The 25289-nt window shown below is 38.9% G+C and overlaps 1 protein-coding gene across 2 annotated transcripts; it reads left to right on the top strand.

Annotated features, from left to right (window-relative positions):
* The first annotated feature begins 912 nt into the window (after positions 1–912).
* Positions 913–20094, top strand: PLIN2 (perilipin 2). 2 transcript variants are annotated; one of them, XM_007423482.4, is made up of 9 exons: positions 913–1070; positions 3502–3556; positions 3641–3836; positions 6650–6732; positions 7205–7490; positions 8037–8221; positions 10061–10195; positions 11777–12067; positions 19813–20094. In XM_007423482.4, the coding sequence occupies exons 2-9, from the start codon at positions 3527–3529 to the stop codon at positions 19945–19947; spliced, it is 1341 nt and encodes a 446-aa protein (XP_007423544.1). In that variant the 5' UTR covers positions 913–1070; positions 3502–3526; the 3' UTR covers positions 19948–20094. The 2 variants fall into 2 exon arrangements, with proteins under 2 accessions (XP_007423544.1, XP_025019344.1); XM_025163576.2 differs by having other exon boundaries at positions 947–1070; positions 3466–3556.
* Positions 20095–25289: the final 5195 nt, after the last annotated feature.

Here is a 25289-nt window from a genome sequence, read left to right as displayed (position 1 = left end):
GATCCTACACATTTCACTACAAAGTTATTGGGCACCATATACTTTTATTAGATAGGAAGCTGCCAGGCATCACATAGCTGAACTCAAAATGCCAGAGTCAAACCTGGTTGGATGAGAGACCACCAGGTAATGCTAAAACCATAGGCTAGACTGGGAATTAAAAAAAAATTGCTTGCATTTTAGAAGGCGGCGATAGCAAAACCCCTTTTGCATTTTTGCTAAGAAAAATAGAGCCAAGGTGGAGTAATGCTTAAGACACCGGTTTTAGGAGCAGGAAGACCCAGGTTCTAGTATCGTACATCCTCAGCTATGGCAGATCACTGGGTGACTTTGAGCCAGTCAGCTCACTCTTTCGGCCTAACCTACCTCCCAGAATTGTTGTCGGGGGCAAAAAGATAAGGAGTGCTATGGCTGCTGCTTTGAGCTCTTAAATGAAAGACAGGACGTACATCTAGCAAACAAACCACGTCCCTGGAGTCACTAGGATCCGAGCTGGACTTGGAGATTTTATCTTAAGTCCCTTAGAACACAATGCAGGACTGCCTATTCCCAAACAAAGCCCGCTCCTTGCTGTTTCAGCTGCAGCCCACTCATCCAAATATTCCCGCTAGAATTCTCAACGGGCGTGACTTTGCTATCCGGTTTGCAACGCTGCATTTCGCTTATTTTTTACGCGCTTCTCCGAGGCACCGAATCATCCCGTGAGGATGGCTACAAGCGCCGCAGTCAAACCCACGTGCCTTTTTTCCTGCCCCCCTCTACTGCGCGTCGTGAGAAAACAAAAAAAAGCCACTCAGGGCTCCCGGGTGCTCCCCGGGTGCCTGCCGCCCTCGAACGGGGAATTTCCCGGGGAAAGCGAAGTCCCCAGGACGAATCGCGCGAGGAGGGCGAGGCTTTCACCAAGCGGCCGGATGGGCAGCCATCTCGCGAGACGTGGCTGGGGGGAGGGTGGCTTCGCCGCATAAATCGCCCGGGGAGGGACCCGGGCCGTGACAGTCCGTCGACGGTTTCGCGCTTGGGTTGTGAGCGCGGTTGCTCGTGCGGGATCCGCTACCTCCGGTTTTTCCCGGGTGAGTAGCCAGTCCTGACTTAGGTGCTTTCTGGGGCAGGGCGTCTGTTTTAAAGAGTAGTTGCCTCGTGTGGAGGATGGACCTTCTCTTTTTAGCCTCGGAGGAGCTGAACCAGAGAGACATTCCTGATGAAGAGGTTGTTCCTTCGGTGCAAAGAGGTGTGGCGCTGGTAACGTGCTTGCTCGCCCATCGCTTGGGGCCAATGAGGTTACTCTTCCCCGTAGGCTCTCTTGGGTGCCCTGCAAGAGAAGGGGGCTGTGCCTTTAGAATTGGTAGAATTGAAGCGCCTTTGCCTCTCCTGGACTCGGGTTTAAAGCACTCGGGCAACGGTGCAAAGGCTCAGTAAATGCTTGAGTGGGTTTACAGAGGCGTGTTTCCCACAGATGCAGTTGTATGATTGCAGGCTTCTTTTTGAACCCCCCTCTTTTTTATATATATATTGATCCACCAGCGGAAATGTGTGGCGCAAAAGGCGTTTGCCCTCGAGAGACAATTTGGAAGCGGCAGAAATGCTTCCAGGAGGAACCAATCCCTTCCCTTCCCTTCCCTTCTAGGTGCTTGAATTTGGCGTCTCTGGAAAAAATGTTCAACATTTCTTTAAAGGGTTAGGATTATGATGTAATTCCAGTCAGTGGACGTTGGCCAATAGCTCAGCTATTAGGAATACTTAGGGTTATACTGGAGCCTTAAAAGCAAAAAAAAAAAAAAAAGCCACCAAATCAAACCTTTTTCAGAATTGAAACAAATATCCTAGCATCGAACAGAAACTGAAAGTTTAAGTATATGCAGTTAATGCTGAGAAGTATTTTAGTCCTACTTATAAGTTGAACTTGTTTTCTCCGTTGCTTGAAAGCTCTGCGTGTTTCAATTTCCTACATTTCTTCTGTTCCTGTATTTTTTTTTATTCAGTGAACCCCCTAGGCAACATCTAATCTGAACCTTTAAATAACTCTGATATTGAAGATGGCTGAGAAACAATATACATTGGTTCACTGGAATAGACCGTTTGTTCTGTAGCCACTTAATTGTATGCATTGTGCCTTTGAGTCATTACTGACTCTTGGCAACTGCCTGGACGAAGCCCTGAAATTTTCTTGGCAACATTTTCCGAAGGGGTTTGCCATTGCCTCCTTCCTAGGGCTGAGAGAGAGTGACTGGCGCAAGGTCACCCAGCTGGCTTTGTGTTTAAAGCAGGACTAGAACTCACAGTCTCCGGGTTTCTAGCCTGGTGCCTTGACCGCTACACCAAACTGGCTCTTTTAGCCACTTATTTACATTCCATGAAATACTAATAGCTAAAATACAAAAAAAAATTAGGGGATATTGAATGGAATGTGTTTAAGTTTCTTATAAGACAAGACAAGGCATTCTCTGTGTGTATATTTTGTAGAATAAAGAATGCTGTTTTTTATATCACTTTGCCTCAAAAAATATTCTGGTGAACCTGAAAGTCTGCACAGTCCTTTAGGCTAATTTGGCTGATCCTAATAAAGGGTTATCCAGTGATGGTTCTTTATCCTTTGTCTGATCACATATGTAAATCCCATATCGTATAGTTTTGAACTCCCTTTTTTTGCTAATTGGACAATCCTGTGTGGCCTTCAGATAAAAGTTGTTTTTTTTTTTTTTAAATACTGGTTAGAAAGTAAGCCTTACTATTTATGCAACATAAGCCTGCCGTTGGGTGAAATGTTGTATGTGTAATAGCCAAGTAAATTGGAACAGAAGTCTGTCAGATTTTTATGACTGTTAAAAAAATATTCAAGACACTCTTCATTAGCTAGAGCAATATTTCAGAGCACTTTAATAACTGAATAATGCTGTTGTCATATAATGTAGATAATAACTGTGTTTCCAGAAGAATACTGCCACACCCAGCAGTAGTGATACAGAAGGTATTTGCAATATGCTAGTCGAACTCATTATAGTACATGCAAGCTATCAGCATGCTCTGGAATATGAAACCACTTTCTGTCTGCCTTAATTTTGGAATCAAATTATTAATGCCTCCTGTTTTGTGGTTTTGTATGGTAACCAGAACATAGCTCCCAGCTTTATTAATCTTGGTTCAAATTTAATTTTCCTCTATGCTGAATTTTAGCTTGTTAAATTGGGTAAGTTTTGAAGTCAAAGGTCAAGCGGTCTTGAAAGTTATATACACTGAAATAATTTTGTCAAAATCTTCTAGATGTTTTCTTCTTATTGTATACTTTAGTGAGTATTGCTTAGAAAGACTAAATGTTGGCACTTTTGCTTTATCCTGCAATATCTAGAAAAGATGTGATTTCAAATATTTGTTTAGATTTATAACATTCCTCTGCATAAAATATATTTGAATAAATTAATAAAAGGTGACAACTACTTTGCAGTTATCAAAGATTAAAATTCATTTCAGGATAAAATGTTATTACAACTTGTGATCCTCTTCTAGACCCTAAAACGTTCACGTTGAAAAAATGGCAGCAATGGCAGCTGATGTCCAGCAGGTATGTCTCAATTAAATAAAGAATATTATGCCATTTGTGAGGAGGAAATGTGAGTAAATCAACTTGTATTCTGTATTTTTGCAGAACGTGGTTTCCAGGGTTGCTAGTTTGCCTCTGGTGAGTTCCACCTACGATATGGTCTCTTCTGCTTATATCAGCACAAAAGATAATTATCCCTATTTGAAATCTGTCTGTGAGATGGCAGAGAAAGGAGTGAAGACTATTACAGCAGTGGCCCTGACCAGCGCCCTGCCCATCATCCAAAAGCTGGAGCCGCAAAGTAAGCCATAATGCTTCTTCTCCGCACTTTTTTGAACCCCAGGGGTTTAGTGTCCATTTCTTCTTTTTAACCCAGAAAGCACTTTCAGTGCCTTTTAATTTCCAGAGCATGATAGCCTTGCATCTCTGATATTCCTTAAAAGAACTTGAACAAAACTTCACACTGGAGTGTTGGAAGCTCGGAAATAGGTGTGAAAAGTGGATGGATGGATAGACAGACAGACAAATAGATAGGAAAAATAAAAACAACCCTCAGGAGACCAGGCAGAGAAACAGTTGAACATTTGAGGGAATGTTCAGACTAATGCCTGGAGACAATGGCATTTAGGGCCTCCTCTAGAGGAGTTCAGGCTGTGTGGGACTGCCCTGAGATAAAACATTTTGCAAGCTACTGTGGTTGCAGACTTCATGTAGCAGCAGTTCTGAAAATTGCAGAGTTAATAAGAATACTTGCAGATCCTTGTTAAAAAAAAAAAAGCAAAATGTTCACACTTCTGACATTTTTTTCCTGATTGTCTTGCAAAAACATTTGAAGGGTAGAAGGTCAGTTGATCCTGATGTGTCATATGCTGCTTGCTATAGATTGCATCCCTTTGTTCAAATTTGGTATGCCAGTGGCCATGACATCAGGACCAAAGTGTGTGGCCTTGAACAGAACGTTTTCTCAATATGTCACTTGCTGAAATTACAGGGCCTGCTTCAAATAATAATTCTTCTGAGGGTTTTTACTAATGTCTACAGCAAACCTAAGAGCTGCCGTGGCTGAACTTTTTTAAGTTTTTAAAATTAAAGTTGAGTAGATTTACCTCCAAGATTAAACTTCTAATGACTTATGTGTAAGGAACTTGAAAGAACTTTGATTCATAAGATGATGCATAAGTTAATAGCTATTGCTCAAACTTGCTATGTCCTAACTCTTCACCCACTTCCAAGCAATGTCTTGTGTTTCCCTTTCACCTACTTTCTAAATGCCTCACCATCAGAAACTCTACAGTTTATATTTTATACTCCCTTGTCTGGGTGTCAACTTAGGGGAAAACCTATTCTTGCAAAGTGGCAGCAGGCCAGGAAATTCTTGGTCATTTTTAAGAGGGCTCTTTCAACTTGCTAATAGGACAGTTATGCTCAACTTTGTTCCTAACGAATGAATTCAGGTTTTGTTTTATGACTGCAAAAGAAGCTGAACTAGCTTTTGATACTTCCTCAACTCAGAGGAGCCCTGCCGGATGAGGCCTTAAGCCCAGCTAGTCTAGCATTATGTGTCACCTACAAGGCAACTGGATGCCTTGGGGGAAGGTCACAAGCCGGGGCTGTTTTAGTTCCCTTTCACTGTGGCCTGTGAGGAAGGAAGTAGTAAACAGCAATCTGTACTAATAGCCATTGATAGACTGATCCTCCATGAACCCGTCCAGCCTTTTTTTAAAACCATGCAACAATTCATTTATGAAGACTGGCTGCTACTACCACTAATGCTGGTAGCAAATTCAGTTGTTTAACTATGTGCCGGTGGACAGTTTGGGTAGCAGTTCAGGCACAGGGCTGCAGACCAGGATACTGGGTTCTAGTCCCGCCTTGGGCACAAAGCTAGCTGTGTGATTTTGGCCAGTCATTCTGTCTTAGCCGTAGGCTTAGCCAACCACTTCCATGGGTCCTGCCAAGAAAAACTCTATGGGTTTGTCTGGGCAGTTGCCAGGACTCAAGGCTGACTTGGAGGTACCAATTTATTATTTACAGGGTATGTGTAAAAAGGATTTCCTTACATCAGCCCTGAACTTTCCTGCATTTAGTTTCAGTAGATGACCTTGAGTTTCATCGATGTATGAAAAAGGAAGAAAAACTTCTTTCTCACACTCAGTGTTAACCTATGTCGTGTATGATTTTATATACTTCTGCCATGGCTCTCCTTACCCTTCTTTGTTGTAAGTTTTAAAAGCCACCAAATGCTTGCCTCACAGGACAGTTATTCCTTTTAGGAAGGTTATAAAGAGAGTTTCATAACAACTCCAACTTCGTGTTTATCCAGACACTCGGGACAGTTAGAAACAGATGCAGATTTATAGCATTTATTGCTCACTTTCTGACCTAAAAGCTTCATTTATTCATACACACATATACATACCTACCTACTCAGAGTCTAGGCCTGAGTTCCAAAGGAATTTAGGAGGGAAGCCCATTATTTTGGCCTGAGTTCTATTATGCTCATTATTCTGTTCTTCGTAATACAGTGTTTCTCAACCGTAGCAACTTAAGACGAGTGGACTTCAACTCCCAGAATTCCCCAGCCAGCCATGTTAACAGTTTCACTAAATTTTTATAATTTCTGAAAAAGCTCAGCCAGTCCCAGCTTGGCACTTTTCTCACATCCTCTGATATTTTTCCACTTGAAAGTCATTACCTCACCCAGTTTACCTAGGAACCATCTCTTGTTTTGAAAACATCCCTTACTGAGCTTTTTTAGAAATCTCCATTCTGGTGTTTTTCCACATGCTGTGGGTCACATGCAGCTCTTCTATCATACATGTCCATTTATACCTTCACACAAATATATTGAGCAGTGATGTGTGTGTATATGTACACACATGCATGTGCCAAACATTTACAAATGAAAATCTATTTATTTTACTATATAGTAAACTATTAATAACATAATGATACTCCAAGCCCATAATTTTAATTGCCCTTTTGGCACCTTTTCAAATATTATCAATACCAATATTATCCTCCTTAAAGTGCAGGAACCATAACTATACTGCATAAAATTGTTTGAAGACATTGTTATATCAGCAAAATCCTAACTGTCCTTAACTGTTGCAGTTGCAGTTGCCAATAGCTATGCTTGTATAGGATTGGACAAAGTTGAAGAAAAACTGCCTATACTGTATCAACCAACTGGTAAGGTAGGTTGCTTTGGCATATTTTTATTTGTCTTTAACCCCATTGTCTCATAATGGAGAAGTGTGCGTATTTTCTGGATTAGTACTTGACATTCAATAAGGGGCAAGGTGGAGTCAACCCTAAATCAATTTCAGGAAGGAGTGCAATAAGCCCGAAGGGCTGACTGTGATGTTAATTGCTAAAAAAATAGGTTCATTCATGAATCTGGCATTACTGCTTTGTCACACGTTAGTTCAAAATTTTCACATAAAACGTCATACCACCTTTCTAGGAAAGGAAGTTCCATCTGTCTATAAAGGCTTTTAGCATCTGTGAAATGTTCCATATTATCTCCTGTGAGCAAGGAAGACACCAAATATTTATACCTCTTTTTGGAGTTGTCACTGAACGTTAATGTCACTGAACGTTAAGACAAGTACAGCAATGTTTGCGTGTCCTTTTAGCTCTTGGAGAAACATCTTTAACTTCTTTTAGGTGGTTGCTAATGCTGTGGATGCAGTTGTTGGTGCAAGGGATGTTGTAACAACCACTGTGACTGGTGCCAAGGATACAGTTACGCACACCATTAGTGAAGTTGTTGACAAGACAAAAGGAGTTGTTCTGGACAGCGTGGAGCTAACGAAATATGCAGTCCATGGCAGCATTAACACAGTTCTGCATAGTCGGATGGTGTGCCTGGTGACCACTGGGGTTGATACTGCACTCAGCAAGTCTGAAACTCTGGTTGATCAGTACTTTCCACATACTGAAGAAGAGATGGGTAAGGATCTGCTGGACGATTCGATGTAGGCATGTAAGATTGATCCTGTTGTGAAAGCTTACTGTTTTGATTACTGACTTACGTTGCAGTGAGGAAAATACAGTTTTGGCTCTATACCAATGCTTCTCAACCTTAGTAACTTTAAGATATGTGGACTTCAACTACCAGAATTCCCCAGCCAGCCATTCTGGGAATTGAAGTCCACATATCTTAAAGTTGCCAAGGTTGAGAAACACTGCTGTATACAAATATTGGTTGAGAGATTAGTTCTGGCTGTACACTTCCTAACACAGAGCCCAGCATGTATGTAGTCCCTCACCTGTCAAGGTTTTTACAAAGAATTTTCTTTAGGTTTACCTTGGGTATGTTTTTGCAAAGTGTGCCTGTGACCATTAACATAGGATCCCTTTCCCCTTATTGTCTGGGGACAATAATTTTTCCTGATTTGAGCCAGCAGATTTAGAATTAAGAAGTAATACGGACGTTGGGTATGTACATGATATGGTCCTAATGCCGGACTTACAGGTTTGTATTTTGACTCTGCAGAGAAAGAAGCTACCAACATGGAAGGATTTGAAATTGGAGATGAGAAGCCAAGTTACTATGTTAGACTAGGATCGTTGTCTTCAAAAGTCCGATCACGTGCCTATCAACAGGCCCTAAATGCATTTAGGGATGCTAAGCTCAGAAGCCAAGAGACAATTTCTCAGCTCAATTATACTGTTAACCTGGTAAGTATGATATTTTTCTTAAGTAGGTTGTGTCAGTATTCTGGTCTCCTGAAGCACGTCTATTTTCTTTCTCTTCCAAGCAAAAGAATGTGCATGGACTTTGAGAGTTAATGATACTTGCAAGATTGAACTCCCATCAAGCCTTAAAGATTAAGGTGTTTAACTATCACCCATGTCTAGGGAATAAAATAAAATGACCTGTCAGCAACATGTTTTTAATACAATGGAGATAAAGTTGCTTTTTTAAAAACCTTGAGACATCTTCAAGAACCAGTTCTGTCCTTTCCTACAAAAGACTATAGAAAAAAAATATCCCAGATGAAGCCTAGTTTATACGGATAGCAAGATTATGCAACATATTCACTCGCTCCTTTGTTTCTCCTTGAATGTTCCGTTTGAACAGGGCCGTTCTGACTTCACTGCTGAATTGCTTTTGTTCCCAGGATTAAATATGAGAATGCATGAAACAGGACCCTTGAACTTGAATAAAACGCCTACCTCACCCATAGGATGCATTCTCATATCACACTAAGCCATGGTTTACTTTAGCCATGGGTTGTTGAGCAAGCTATAGTGGCCTAGTTTCACACAACACTAAGACATAAATCGGGTTTTATAAACCACAGTACAAAATGTGCTAAGCCAAACAGATCACATGATCTCTTCATGCAGAGTGGGAATCCAACTTGTGGGTCACGCTACAACCAGCTCACAAAGTACCATCTGGTACTTAATTAGTTAAGTTAATAAGTGTCCAAAACCTCTACAAAACCTTTTTTTCCTCTACAGCAGCAGAATTGGGCATCTGCCTGTTGTAGGCCTTCCAGAAGCAAAGGGGGACAAACAATGAATTGTGCGTTGTGACACAAGCTCCGCCCCTTCCAGTCTTGTCTGTGATGTTGAATTGAAAGTACAAAATGGTGGCACTTGCATTATCACGATGCACATTTCAACATTTTTGTGTCCTTTTGGTTTGTACCAGATGCCTATGGTCCCTCCCACTTAACCCAGAGGTAAGGCTAGAAAGTGGGAGAAGATAGTTATTTTTCCCATTTCCAGCTCTGCGTTCTTTTGGAGAGCTTTTTGAACATTAATGTCCAAGGCCAATAGACTGCAAATTTAGTTTTTCTTATTTTACTTTCTTCCTATTTTTCTTACACTTTTCTTGGCTTTCACCTTCCTTTTTGGGCATTGTCAAATCAATGGCAACCAAACTAATGGACATCAATGTCTGGGGATTTCTCAAAGCTTTTTTTTTTTTTTTTTTAGAATTTTTAATCCTGCCTTTATTATTTTTTATAAATAACTCAAGGCAGTGAACATATCTAATACTCCTTCCTCCTCCTATTTTCCCCACAACAGCCCTGCGAGGTGACTTGGGCTGAGAGAGAGTGTGACTGCCCCAAAGTCACTCAGCCGACTTTCATGCCGAAGGCAGGACTAGAACTCACAATCTCCTGCTTTCTAGCCTGGTGCCTTAACCGCTAGGCCAAACCAGCTCTCCAACAATGGGAGGCAAATGGGGAGGCTCAGCCTCTAACTCTGCACCTCACCTCCTGGCTGTGAACCTCTCAAAAGGGCACAGCCAACACAGCAGTCCTGAATTACCAGCTATGAGTCACGGCTGTTACAGCTGCCAAAGGATTCATTACTGCTCCTTCTGAGCTAGATGGCCCAGAAGAGACCAAAGTTTCTTTTTTTTGTTTTGTTTTTTTACAGTATAGCTATAGGATATTAGATTCTTGTATCATTTTTTTTCCTGGGGGCAAGTAGTTATAAAAGATACATCAAGAAGAGGTTTGTACAACTTTGTAAATATGGGTATTTTGTGTACTCTAGATAGAATATGCCAGAAAGAATATGACTAATGCTAATCTGAAACTTCAAGATGCCCAGCAGAAGTTATATAACTCCTGGACAGAATGGAAGAAAAGCATTAGCCAAAATGGTGAGGCTACTTCACACAGTGCTGAGGTAGGTGGAAAGAAATACACGCTGAAGACATGTCAACAAATATTAATTCCACTTAAAAGTGGCATCTTCATGATTTATATTCTCTTATCAAGTTTTTCATTGTGTAACACAGGCAGCAGTATTAACAATTAAACCAGAAACATATTGGTCAGGAGCTGACATCAAATATATGCATTAAATCCCAGGCATGCCTCTCTAAGTTGCATAGGTCTGTTAGTTCTTTGTCATAATATTTAGTCTAACTGTACATTTGCAGAACTACTTAGAGAAGTTGATGAAGAAATTAATAATATAAGTAGACCAGAGCACAAGAGGAAAAAACAGTTTCATTTCACCACTGCATACTTAGAGAATAGCAAGTTTCTCTATTGCACTGAATATTTTATTTCAGTAATTACCTTTTGTTTGGTTTCTGATTTCACATGCTACGTAGCACCTGAAATACCTATAGTAGAACTTCTTGAAAGTTCCCTTATAACTACGGCTGTGATATTGTATCTAGGACTGAATGACATGCTGAAACTTGGTTCTTGTACCTGCTGTGCATTAATCGCTTGTTTTCTTCCAGAAGGCTTATATAGAAAAAATGAGCTATAAAGACTGTATTTCCCACTCAAAAAACCTAAAAAACCTTTATAGACTAAAAGCCAGTATAAGGGTTAATGGAATATAACTGAAGAATTGACAATGCTAGATGTAAAGGAATATGAATTGAAGAGGGCAAGGCAGACTATAAAAAAAATCAATTCTACCATCCTCATCATAGCTTTCCCTCCCACTCTGGAGGATTGGAGAGTTCCTTATACAGCATGGAAGTTGTATTAGGGCTGCAAGTGGAAGGCGGAATTGGCAAACTACTTTGTGTCTGCTGGATCCTACAGGAGGGGCATACAGTGGTACCTCGGTTCACGAACTTAATTCGTTCCGTGACTCTGGTTGCAACCCGAATCAAATTTTCCCATAAGGTTCAATGTAATTACGGTTAATCCATTCTGAACCATATGTATTTTTTTTAAAAAACCACAAAAATATGAAACAAAATACAGTACGAAGAGAGAGAACGCTAACCTTGCTCGAGGCGACTTCTGGCGTGGAGGACAGGAAGGCGGGTGGGGAGGCGGTTATTGCTTGGAGGGAGAGTCCCCCTCCCTACAGGAAGCCACGACCACGTGTCACGGGAGGGAAAATGGCCGCGGATCCTGTTCATCACCCAATCCGGCATTCATGAACGGAAGCAAAATTTTGCGAACGGAGTTGTTCGTGACCCAAATTGGTCGTGAACAGAAGCGTTCATGACCCGAGGTACCGCTGTATTTGGATCCAGCCCACAATGTGTGGGTTGAAATAAAGGTGGGATTTCACCAGATCATATTACAGTGCCCCAGCCAAATCCAGTTTTGTTCCCAATGTTGGGTATGTCCATGCTGGACACTCTTGTTACCATCAGGTGATAACGGTCCTACCTATAGTTTTTCTACTTCTTTAGCTAATGAAGTATTACAAAGATACTGTTCTTAACTTGGGGAATTTAAAAACTGTTTACAAAGAGGTTTGTCTGCTAAGAGCTGTTCTCTTTTTCAGCACATTGAATCACGCACTCTAGCAATTGCACAGAACCTGAGTCAGCAGCTTCAAGCTACCTGCTTCACCCTGGTGTCCAGGATACAGGGTTTGCCACAGAATGTTCAAGATCAGGTTCACCATGTTGGGGAAATTGCAGGAGACGTGTACAGAAGCTTCCGGTCAGCCTCTTCTTTCACAGAAGTGTCTGACAACCTTCTTACCTCTAGTAAAGGGCAGTTGAAGAAAATGAAAGAATCGCTGGATGATGTGATGGATTATCTTGTAAACAACACACCCCTCAACTGGCTGGTAGGTCCCTTTTACCCACAGTTGGCCGGCTCTCAGAATGCTGAGCACAAAGGTGAAGGGGAGAAAAAGACCAGCCAGGAGGACAAACAGCCTGAACACACCACAGAATAAATTGCAGCAGACAGATGTACACTCAGTGCCCTGACTAACCAGATGGCTTAGCCATTAGACCTACAATGTAAGCTGTTGGGGAGAATGATGTGGCAGCAGAACTTAATGTTGTCCTATTTCCATTAAATTCTTCTCTGTCAAAGAGAACTGTCATAAGGAAAGAGTGCTGCATGTCTGAGTTGAGCTGTATGTCCTTTGCTTAAAGGGACTGTGGGTGCCTTACAACTTCTAAACCTCAGCAGATTACATTGGAGACCGTACCTTGTTCAGCTATCTAGCTATGAAGCCCCATCTTGCCTTGGAAACGGATCCTTGAAATGAAGTTATTGCACTTCCAGTATATATCAAAAAGCAAAGCAAATGACTGAATTAGAAAATAACTTTGGAAAAAATATAGTAGGGTAATCAGAATATCTTGCCCAGCTTTCTTTGAAAGCTGCATGTTATGCCCTTGCATTCATACTATTGCTTAAATGCATATTAAGCCACATTATTGTAGTACCAAAAGAGCACTCTGATCAACTTCACTGCTCTGTTGGATGAAGTTTATGATGAATATTTTCCAGAGTTCCTCACATGCTGTGAACGTTTATATTATTTAAAATTCTAAGACTTTGTACACTCCACTTTAAAGTACCTTTGAGTATTGTGCACTCAGTTCAAGATTCATGCTGTTTGTACACGGGTATACAGCCTGTCCTCGGTAGCACTTTGTCTTGTAATTCTCCATGTATGCTCTCAAGTAATAAATGCTTCAGCAGCCAAAGTCTGTCTCTTGAATTGTGTAAGCAAATGTGGTTACAAATATTCTATACTCTCTGTTGTGATTCAATTATTATTGAGCTGGGTTGTCTTTTAAAACTGGGTAAATTTAAACTACTGGTCCCTGAATCGGCATTTCATGCTTTATGTCTAAAATAGATGGGCTCAATGTTGCTGCCGCATTTGTTGCCTTCTGTGGCTCCCCGTCCAGCTTTACTAACTACCTGCTGCTGCTTAAGCTTTGCCATTCCAGCTTTGTCCTGCTTGCTGTTGCTTGGCAGGGCTCTCAAAGGAGGGTTGTGGAGGGTTGTGACTTGGTGGTGAATTGCCATAATTTTTTTTTTTTTTTTAAGCCATTGGGTTCCTGTTCAAACACCCTGTAGTCTTGACCATCCATCAGACTAACAAGTCGTCACTCTTATAATTGAGGATTCGTGGATATGAAAAATGCTTGTGCCAACCAAAAATGTTTGTCATTTGTTTTATTGTTTGGCTGTATTGCACTAGTAGTTTCCAAAACTCAGTGTGTTAATAGTTTTGTCTAAACATAGAAACAGCCTGCAGAATGAGAGGTGCCGTGTAGAACTTAATCCCTAATGACTAAGACTCCATCCAAGTTGATAAAATGGAATAAAACAGCAAGGGAGCTGTTTCTAGGCCACATTTTTATTCATCTGGATTTTCAACAAGTCATGAGCTATTCTGTTATTAAATTTCCTTCCTATGGAACTTTTGCACTCCTGAAATTATTAAAAAACGAACAGTGCTAATCAACCTCTCCTTAGCCTATTTTGTCATATCACCTTCTGGGCATTATCTAGTTACTTAAAGGGATAATGTTAATTTCAGCAGCAATCTAACAATGCTACTTAAGTTGTAAAGTGATATGCCCAATGATACAGAAAGGCAATTTAACTCATAAGTTTGAGATCTCTTGTTTGGATAGATATCCATATTATTCTCTTGAAGTTGTGCAATTCTATCATGAACACTGACTTCCTGCAGTAAAATAAAATGGCATGGGATTCTAAATCCTCTTGAGAATCAGACCTAAAAGCTAATTCTAGATTTAGGGGCGTTCCTGCTTTTGGTATAGGCAATTGATCTGGTACACAATTTTGGCATTACATAAAAATAGGTGGGGCAAAGCACACAGTTTCTTAACTTGGTTCAGTTGTATGGCCAAAGATATCAATATTCTTGGACATCGGCTTTGATAAAATAGTAAGAACTGGTTTAAAAAACATAGAATGTGCTGTAGGTCAGAACTTTTAGGACCCAAACATGACTTGAAGAAGCACAGTGGCAAGCAGCCTTTCTCAGACAGAATTCCACATTAGAAAGAAGGCTGAATGAAAAGTAGAAAAATAGAACCCTTAGAAACATGGCAGTTCTTAAAACAGCACGTGGCTGCATTTCAACAGCAAATTGAGGCAGGGCTTAGGTTTGTGTAAGTGGACTGCAAGAGCTGCAGGCTGCACATAATTTGCTCTAATGCACGTTCCTCTGGTTACATTTGCTTGTACATAAAGTATTTAATAGTCTCTCTAAGCTCAGAGACATAAAATGTCAGTAACGATTGTTCAGAGTCCTAGAACCAGCTAACTCAACATAAAATACAGTAGCAATGGTCACAATGGTTTTGGAAAATAAAAAAAAAATCATCGCATGGTGTCACAAAGATTAGGTGCCAGGTTTTCCTACCTGGGAAGTTTCACAAAGTTTAAAAAAGGCTTTGCCTCATCACTGCTCATCTTTCTTTTGTAAGATAAGAGGACTGGAAAGAGGTCATGGAGACTGACAGTCCATTGGCTCATTCATGAAGCAGTGGACTAAATACACAACACTGCAGGAGACACTCTGGTTTATGGCTAATTTATAAGATCACCACCTGCCTACCTATTGTTACTATTGTAACATGCAACAAACTTCACAAAGGAAGTTTCAGAATCTTTATCAGATTAAACATGACTACAACTGATTAATGTAAATTACATTAAGATTACCATTGTCATTCCTTCATAGAAGGTATTTTATAAATCACAACCTGAATATAGAAAATCTGAATTACATTTATTGATACTCAAATTGGGTTGCAGGTCTGAGCCTTGAATTTATACTGACACTTTATGATCATTTCTAGTTCTTCTCTGAAAATGTCTGGTTTATAGACCAAAATGTTTTGGATGTAAAAAAAGTGATCCCCAATTCAAGCTTGTAAAGTATGAGCTGCTATGTAGTGACTTACTGATAAATGCTAGTAATATTTAGAGGCTGGGTGACTGACAGTCTTCAAAAGTATTTTGGCATGCTTTAGCACAAAGTTGGATAATACATTAATTCCTTAAAATGTACAGTAGCTCCACCTGGTGCTTTGGCAATAGTCCTGAGAACATAAATAGATGATACCTTGTAGACAGACATGTCAACTGGTTCCTGATACAATGTCAAATGTTACCTGCTACCTGGTAAGGAGGAGGCCTTAGACTTTCTGCTCTGGTGAACTACAACTCCCATTTTTCCTGACCCTTGACCATACAATGGATACTGATGGGAGCTGCAAACCAAGGTCATCTGGAGAGCCACAGGTTCCCTCCCCACCCCCCGCCACCAACTTGATTCCCATTCCTTCTTTAAAGGAAGGTAAAAATATGATAGGATATAAGTTTTGGCCAGAAAGTTTTAAAACTAATTCAACTTAAATGCTGAAGCAGCATGTTAGGCATTGTGTCAGAAGCTCTACTCTTCCAGGGGCCTGCATGCAGTGTCATGATGTGTAGAAAAAAGATGGGGCTTGTGGCGCAATGCCACAATATTGCTTTTGTCAGCCTCCCCCCCCCCCTACAGATACCACTGAAGTTGGGAATTTAAAAAAGGAAGTTGATTACAGTGGCATATAAGCCCAAATCATTTTTAATAATGAAATACAACACCAATAGGGAAAGAGAGTAGTTATACAGAAGGAAAAGTTAAGCTAAATGTAACAACAACAAAAGGATTGTTGGTTTCAGTTCAAGTCCTGCATCTCTCAAAGATCCTAAGACAGCAGGTACCTCTGGGGCTGCTAAAACATCCAGGCCATACTGAACAGTTATATAGATTCCCAAGTGGATGTTATAGGTCATATTCCTAGCCCAATCTTTCAATCTTTAAAACAATCACTATAAATCAGCTGATTTAAAGTACTGATCTCTTGTTTGGCCCAAGGAGCCCAGCAAAACTATCTTCAGATTTGGAGTATTTCACAACATCAGTATTCATGTAATTTGGGATGAACCTTAACTGCTTACTTATTAATAACCAAATTTGTCTGGTAGCTCTCAAGCCTGAAAATGAAAATCTCTGTTTAATATACTTGAACCCTAAAACTTGGCAGGATTTAGAAGAATTACTTATTCTCCAAGTAGACCCAAAGAGGGGAATATTCATAGAAGTTCTCATTCCAAAAAATATAGATATTAAAATGAAAGCCCGGGGACATAGTTAAAAATACTGTGGGTTAAAGCCACCTTCATCGTAAGGCAACCTCAATTTGGCTAAAGATATTCAAGGGGCTTTAGCCTGCCATAAACATTTTGTCATTAACTTATCTGTATAAAGTATCAAACAGGAATTAACATTAGAATCCCTCTTAGAATATGCACTAATCTCCGTGTAATATATATTTCAATTACATTAATATTGTCCAAAAGAATTAACAAAAGTTTTAGCCATCAAGTTACATCTACTGAAATGTCATCTATCAATTTAGACATGTTTAATTCAACATATTGTGAGATATTTCAAAAAGATAGAGAAACCCAAATATTTTATAGAGTCTACAAATTGTAAATCCTAGTTCTTTGCAGTAATCTATGGTTATTCTCGATCCCAAGGCAGCAAACTTAGACTTTTCCCATTAATAGTATCTTTATTAAGAGTATAAGCCGTATAGCTGTATAATTTTAGTAAGCTTTGGTAATAACACTAACTAATTTTCCAAAACATCCATGATATCATCAGCATATAAAAACAATTTGTATTCAGTATCAGGTGTCACCATACCTTTAATATCTTGAAACTGTATAACGGAAGAAGCTAAGGGTTTGAGAACCAAATTAAAATTTAAAGGAGACAAGGGCATCCTTGACAGGTGCCACATATAACTTGATAGATTGAGAAACAAAGCCATTTTTAATTACTCTAACCACAGAGTAAAGATAATAAATTGTAATCCAAAGAATATATACACGTCATATATTCAATCTGAAATGTATTGAAGGCCTTATCAGTGTCTAATGAAATTAGAACAATTGATTCTAATTTATGTGCCACAGTGTCAAATGGATATTGTCAGATGCTTTTTTATAAATCCAGACCAAGATGGGTGGATTAAGGATAATATTCCTTTCTGTAGCATCCTGACTACAGTACTGTGGCAGTTAATATTTTAGGATCCATATTAACCAGAGATATTGGGCTATAACCTGAACATCTAGTAGGGTTGTTCTCAGACTTTAATATTACTGTAATACAAGCCTCATAAAATGATGGAGGAAATACAGATTTTATTTTGATTTTCTTGAAAGATTTCTTCCATTTCAATATTTTCCAAGAAATTAATAATTTGCTGTTTGGTTACTGATGTCCTCAATTTATATACCTCGGTGTAAAAAACATTAAACTGGTGAATAGATTCTGTCTCAGTATATAACTGAGACTTCTTGGCCTGAATTTCAGATATAAACTTTCACTGTTTTTGTTGTTTTAACTGATAAGCCAATTTTCCAATAATTTTCTGATCCCCAGTAGTTCTGATTAAGGCATTTCAAGGAATAGTCAAAGTATTCTGAAAATAGTTGCCTCAGTTTAAACCTTAGGTGCTATAAATACTTGATTCATCTGAGGGGCTTTTGGCATTTAACAAAAGTGAGACTTTAATCATTTTTTCCAGCTGTATAAAATTAGAATCTCTCTCTCTTTTTTGCTGACTCAGTAATATAATGGTTCAACAAATGGATGCCTTAAACTTATCCCAGAAGATTAGCAAATTAGTAGAGCCCTGATTTACTTCAAAAATGAGCAAATGTCCTTGTTGATGTATTCCATAAAAGAAGATCCACGTACAGAAGTATTAAAATACCATGTAGAATTGGTTGAATTATAATTTTGAAATTTCAGAGTGAGTCATTGGAGCATGGTTTGAGATTGCAATGGAGCCTATTGAGGAGTCCAAAATAGTGGAAATTAATTAGTTCACCAAAATAGAAGAAATTAATAAATAATCTATTCTAAAACCAGGTTGATGTGCACAAGAAAAAAGTATACAGTATTCACTACATGAGTTACATTAAAATCTCCACCACAGCTTGTATATTGAGGATTTGCAGGATGGGAGTGGGGAAACTTGAGTTCTAGTCCCATCTTAGGCATGAAGCCAGCTGGGTGACTTTGGGCCAGTCATTCTCTCTCAGCCCTAGGAAGAAGGCAAATGCTGCCAAGAAAACTGCATGGGCACATCCTTGTAGTCATCAGGAGTCAAGTCTGACTCAAAGGCACTACTGGTATTTCTATTGCCTGATCATGACTGTGTTTGCTCTGGGTGAAGTCCTATCAATTTCAGTGGGATATTCTCACAACTGATCAAAGTATTGCAATCTTGGTCAAGTTCTATTATAAACAAAGGAATAATTTTATTAATTATGATAACTATGAGAGATGAGTGGGTGAACAGGTAGGAAAAGATGGATGGAATACTCAGTCCTTCTGCTGCACCTGGCAGAGAAATCAAGTAGATTGCCAGAAGAAGGAATTCTCCCAGCATTGCATAAGAAATTCCAGCTTAGAAATGCAACACAGTAGCCTTCTGGTGGCTAGTGACATGTGCAGGCTTATTTTAAATCATTTTTATCATTAGAAAATACTGATTTAATAGTTTTGAATTAAATTATTTCCTGTTTGCACATTTGATACTGTAGGGTGGTTCTGACTTAGTAGAACTGAAATGATGTCATATAGTGAGAATGTTGTAGAAATGTTTTTTTTTATCTGCGCTCAGAAACTGCTGCAGAATTGGCATGTAGTCAAGAGTAGCTTGCAAAGCTATGAAACAGACTGCATCTATTTGAGATAATTCCTAGTAAACCTCATTCCCTCAAACAGTGCATTTGGAAATGTAGAGAAATCTCTTTAGAGTTTGGTAATGGATCTAACTAGCATGCCCAATTAAACCAACATCAAGATCTGCATAAGAGGCCACTGTAATATTGCTTGATATTATGCCTTAAATAACAGCTTTGAGCCTTTTGTTCAATTTCTCATCTCTCCCTCACCAAAATAAAAATGTTATCTATTACTCTGCTTTTTTCAACTGAATCACTTTTTGGAATTGCATGCCTTCTCCCCAGGAACAGAAAAGTAGAATGTATCATATATAATCATTCTACTATGTTTTCTCAAAACCAATATAGGAATCATGAAGTTGAGGAGGGCTTAAATAACAGTAATGAGGACAGGCTTTATAACACTTCAGTGATGCCTGGGTGATACTATGAAGTCATTAGTGGGGAAATTGGCTTGGGTCTCTTATATCTTTAAGTAGCATTGAGAAACAGCTGGTCAATGACTCTGGAGAGCTATGGCCAATCAGTATAACCAGTTATGAGCTACATGGATGAACATTTTGAAGTTTTATGTTTTTCTTCCATTTTTCACTAGAAAACTTTAAAATACATCGATATATAATGTCTATTTGCAACAATAAACTGCAGGAGGAGCAGGGATTTTGCTAGTTGATTCTTTCAGTTTAGATGCCTAATGCTGGGGCAAAGGAGAGGAGAGGGTGTAGAATTCAAACGTTGCCTTCAAATTTATTTGAGTTTCTTCTTCTCTAGGTTCCAGATTTCACTATCACAGAGTTGTCTTCAGAATCTGATGAGATACCTGACATCTTGGCTTTGGATGAAGAAGGGCAGCCTGATTATTCACATGCAAATGGCCCAATCATCATGGGACAAAGAATGGAATAGATACAAACAGAAGAAAAACTGTTCCTTTGATAGTGTATGTGCGTGCAGCCATGCGTGCAACCTACATGCACACACATGCACATACAGTACACATGCACACTTAATTATAATTCTGCTTTGTGGAATGGGGTTAGCTTTAGCTATTGGAGAGTACATTTCTGTTTCATTTAGATCAGCCAACATTCAGATTCTTGATTCGTTATTATTATGGAACATAGCTGAATATTTTAGGGTAAGCAGTAGTTGCTTCAGGTGATATAAATGTGTTGAAATGGTCTTAAACATCCTTTGACACTTAGATCACAATTGGGCCAATAACAGCTTTCAAAGCAACAGCCTTATCACTTCACATGAAATCTGGACTATGAGATTATTTGCTGCCTGAACTTTCCTTCATTTCTTAGTAAAGCACTTACATTCAGCAGCATGTCTATATTTTAATCTTTTGCAAAAACTGCAAGCTGAAATAATGTATTGCCCAGCTCTTTGGGGTTCTTTGTAATTTTTTGATTAGGTGTATTAAGTTTTTCAAACACTTTTATTATACTCTTTGCCCTTCCCAGATCTGTTGGGACTACAATTCTTAGAATTCTCAGATTGCAAGGCACGCAATCCCAACACATTTGGGGAATCCATAGCTGAGGAAAGATGCTTTAATGCAATCAAAGTACCTGGTTTCTCTTTAAAGTATACTATTCTTGTCCAATAAGTCAATGCCCCGATAACATATCAACCAAGATCTTATTAAAGTAATAAACCTATAGTCTGGCTGTGGATTCACATAACTGAATACTGCTTTCTAAAATCTATTGCAGATAGAAACTTGCAGCTATATATCTTAGAGGCGGGACTACATTACTTTTTTGTTTTAAGCAACTGCATTAAAACATGTGAGTCCCCGCTAGGAGCCAGAGGTCAGATTTTACATTTATGTAAGTTTTAGATTTAGATGAGTCTGAAGAGGATAAGTAATGTATGTATACAAAAAGGAAATAGGAAAACTAATGTTGAAAAGGGGAGAAGTCTGGGGGGAAAAAACCAGTACAAGTGCAATGACTATAAATGAAAACAAAAAAATATGAGAAAAAGAAATTTCTCCTGAAGTTTTTCTCATCATACATTCCTGCTAAATCTGCATTTCCAACAACAGCAGTTGTATAAGCACTTAGTCCTATATTTCATGATGGATTTTGGAAGCTTCTGGATTTCTGAACAGAAAACATAAAAGAAATAGAAATGTGATTGTTATCATCTGTGGCCATCGCCATTTCTTTTCTTACGCCACTGGAATTTGTTTCTATTTGTTGTGGGGACATGAGGGCATTCCTTGGTGCTAATTTAGTAGATTAGCTTCATAAAGCCAGGGTTAAGAAATAATTTAACTTTCTTTGTAATGTAAGGTGGGTGTCTCTAATATCAGATGTTATATTTAAGTTTTAAGAACTAGTTACTGAAATGCCTTGGAAATAAAGTTGGAACTAACATTTGATTACTAATGTTTTGCTTTTCCTCAGTTTTTCCCCCCCCATGTATATCTCCTATTAAATATATAGTCATATTAAGTTACAACATTTTTTAATAATATTATAGTGTTAGATCTGAAAAAATAGATCTACACAAAAATGGTTACTAAACACTCGTATTACATTGATTTCAAAATCAGGCAATTTCCATGAACAACAAAATATACTTCTCTTCTGTCCTGGATTCCAGGAAAAAATACTTGATGAAGTAGCTATTGCTTATGTAAAGTCATGGCTGAATGGGCAGCAAACATTCAAACTGTGTTCTTACACACAATTTAATGAACCTTTAGATTTAACTCCCACTGTTTTAAAATACAGAAAGTGATAATTTGAGTAATGCGACATTTGAGATGCTTACAAAAACCCATGTAGGCTTTGAATGATGGCCAGGTGTTTGGTATAAGATAATCACAAGAGCTGCTATGGTGCATCAGCTTCTTATCAGAGAGATGGCAGACTTAAAAGCAACGGATGGCTAGAAGAAGCTGATAGCTTGCTAATATCTTATATAATAACAACTGAATTCATTATGAATGGTGTTCTTGAAGCCAGAACAACATGTAGGATGTTGTTCCAAAGGATAGGTCAAAATATTCTGGATTACCAGTTACCTAAACCACAGATAAATAGCCAATTATCCTCATTTACGAGACTAAAACTAGCAATACCCTTGAATATATATTTATACTATTTAAACTCTTGAACACTTCCCAACTTTGGGGATTTTTTTGACTTTGACTTGACTTTCCTGAAGAGGGAGAATTATAGAAATGGCTTTATGCAACAGAACCTGTGTGCAGAGAAAATTCACAGAAGGATTTCTGGAGACTCATGCTCAAAATCTTTATTAGGAAATTACATTCAGATAGAAAGCCTGAATAATTCATCTAGCTGTGTGCTAATTAAGAGAATGAAAGGTCATGCAAACTCTTAGATCAAATAGAGTCTGACCTAATATATCCTTCATTATTAGATGAAAAAGAAATTGTGGGAGCTGGGAGCAGGAACTGGACATGATTATATCCTGGACAATATCAGTCTAATGGCTGGTGTGGGTCTTCCAGGCTGTGTGGCCGTGTTCTTGAAGTTTTGTTTCCTAATGTTTCGCTAGCACCTGTGACCGGCATCTTCAGAGTGCAGGAGCACAGACAGGAGCAGTTCTCTCTGTGCCCAGAGTCACAGAGTGCTGGCGAAACATTAGGAAACAAAACTTCAAGAACATGGCCACACAGCCCGGAAGACACACACCAGCCATCGTATGCCGGCCGTGAAAGCCTTCGACAATACGAGTCTAACATCAAAGAGGTAAAAGAGTCAGAGTGGGAATCCCTGCGCTAACTTTGACAACATCTGTTGCTCCTATTAGCCAATAAGTTGAGTAAATACAAAAAGTCAGTGCCTACGATAGAGGGTTTCCAACACCTCCTCTCACTGGCTTATGCACCAGATCACTACTATTCATTTCATATAGGTCCTGGAACTAATCTCCAGATAGTGGCTTGGTGATGACATCTGTTATTTCTTCTGCCAGATAGTACTATAGCTTAACAATCCCTTTGTGTTAAGCATACCTAACATAGTGGATTTTAGTATCAATGCATTTTGTGTGTGATCTAATCTCAGGGAAAGTAGAATATTGTTCTTGTTATCTTCATGCATTGTAGTTGGCTTTGGTTCATTGTTTCCAAAATCAGTAGTGGCTTGGTAGCTGTATCAGCTCTTGACGTGCTTCAGCTGCAGACATGTATTATGTTCAGGAAAGAAGGCAACAATTATTAGTCCAACTAATAATTCCTACTCCATAATAGAATAGATTATTATGAATAGACTTTCAGTCTTCTCAATCTTCAACCCAGTTTAAATCAATATAGTCTACAGTTCGGAAGTAATGTCAAACAATGTTTGTGTGTGTGTGTGCACACGTGCCTTTGAGTCAGTTTTGACTTCTGATGACTGCCTGGACTAGTCCCTGCAGTTTCCTTGGCAAGATTTTTGGAAGTGGTTTGCCATTTTCTTCTTAGACCTGAGACTGACTGGCACAAAGTCACCCAGCTGGCGTTATGCCTAAATCAGGATTAGAATTCATTGTCTGCCAGTTTCTAGCCTAGTGCCTTAACCACTACACCAAACTAGCTCTCTCAAACAGTATCTACAGTTCCTTAAAGATAACTTTCTAATCTTTTGACTGCAGTCCAAGTTTTCTTTGTTGGAGCATTTACTTTTCTGCACCGTATTCCTATTGTTCCTGCAATACCTGGCCTTGTTAGAGTTGATACATACTGGAGGTCCCCAACTGTTCTGTTCTTGTAGAATCCTTCTCTTGTAGAAGCCCACTGGCATCATTGTATTTAAATGTAATTGTTTCCATTGGAATGTCAAATTCCTTAATCTCTGTCAGTCCAAAGTACTCTATCAGATTTCTGGATGAAACTTCTTTTCTTTCCATTTGTGTTCAAAGGTAAGAGGAGATCTCTCCCAATTGTTTGACCTCTGTTTCTTTGTATAAAAGGTTTATAATTTCTTGATTGTTTCTGTCACTTCTAAAATACAGTGTCAAATCATCATTACGTCTTTCATCCTTGCATATTAAATACAAGCAGGAATCACATTTACCATGCAAAAAGCTCTCTCTAAAAAGCATTTGGTTCAGCATTTCACTCCAAGCTCTAGCAACTCGATTCAGACCATAAATAAATGCTCTTTCGCAGCTTGCACCTCAATAATTTGAATAATTTGTCCTGCATGGATCCCAGCTATCCTAAGCTGCTTCTCTTGCAGATCTAATGGCACCTAAACAAAAACAAACTCACCTCATGAACTCCCCTGTTGTTTAAAAAAATATATCTTTCATATTTTTAAATCTTCATTTGAGCTTGGCTCTTAACCCAGTGGAGAGTAGTCTTAAGCAGCAGAATGTGCATTCAGAAAGAAATAAAAATAATGGAGACATTCATAGAAAACTCTCTGGAGATTGGTGGTTGTCTTTTTAAAAAAGAAAAGAAAATCTTTGTTAGGAAATTTCATTTAGGTTAGAGCGCTTAAATGCCTCATCTAGCTGTATTATGTGAAACTATGAAAAGCTGTATGATCTCCAAGACTACCTGGAGGCTGGCATGATATCTACAGTACACCATTCTCAGATCAGGGAGCAAGAAAGAGGAACCTGGAGGAACGCTGCTCCTGGGAATATTAATTTAACCCAATAATTCTCAAACCTTGTAGTACCCTCTACACTGATCCTCTAAATCAGTGTTTTTAAACTTTGGCAGCTTTAAGATGTGTGGTCTTCAACTCCCAGAATTCCTGGCTGGGGAATTCTGGGAGTTGAAGTCCACACATCTTAAAGTTGCCAAGGTTGAAAAACACTGCTCTAAATGATAAATGAATATGTGATGTCCCTGCCCAAATTAATGATTTCATTGGTTTCAGAACTGGCCATTTACTTTTAATAATGAAATTACTGAATATTTTAAGAGGGATTGTGATTCATAGGCACCTGTGCAGGTGGGATGGGAGTGGGAGCTGAGAAAATGTGCAACTTATGTATTGAATAAATACTATGATTTACCTATCTTTGTCACACATGGGGACCCCAGTATACAAAGGCAAGATCTGCTTCATGTCATTGCACATATGACATCATTTTGATATAATCCGTTTGCTAAGATGCTGTAACGTCCTCCCAGAGTTACTTATTCCAACCCACAGTTTATGAATCCCTTGTGTAACCAATTACAGGCATGTTAGCTAATGTCAAACAAGTAATCCCTACACTAACTCGGACTACATTTATTGCCTTTAGTGACCAGTAAGTTG

The sequence above is a fragment of the Python bivittatus genome, unplaced genomic scaffold (genome assembly GCF_059951505.1).
Source record: "Python bivittatus isolate LINGU-HERP-01145 unplaced genomic scaffold, Pbiv_v1 ctg000850_np1212, whole genome shotgun sequence".
In the NCBI taxonomy this organism is placed as follows: Eukaryota; Metazoa; Chordata; class Lepidosauria; order Squamata; family Pythonidae; genus Python; species Python bivittatus.
This window is presented reverse-complemented; position numbering and strand designations above follow the sequence as displayed.

Excerpts from the sequence above, each read along its gene's own strand:
- PLIN2 (XM_007423482.4), top strand. The coding sequence starts at position 3,527 with ATGGCAGCAATGGCAGCTGATGTCCAGCAG. Across the intron at positions 7,491-8,036 it reads ACATACTGAAGAAGAGATGG|AGAAAGAAGCTACCAACATG; the intron begins GTAAGGATCTGC and ends TTGACTCTGCAG. Across the intron at positions 8,222-10,060 it reads TCAATTATACTGTTAACCTG|ATAGAATATGCCAGAAAGAA; the intron begins GTAAGTATGATA and ends TGTGTACTCTAG.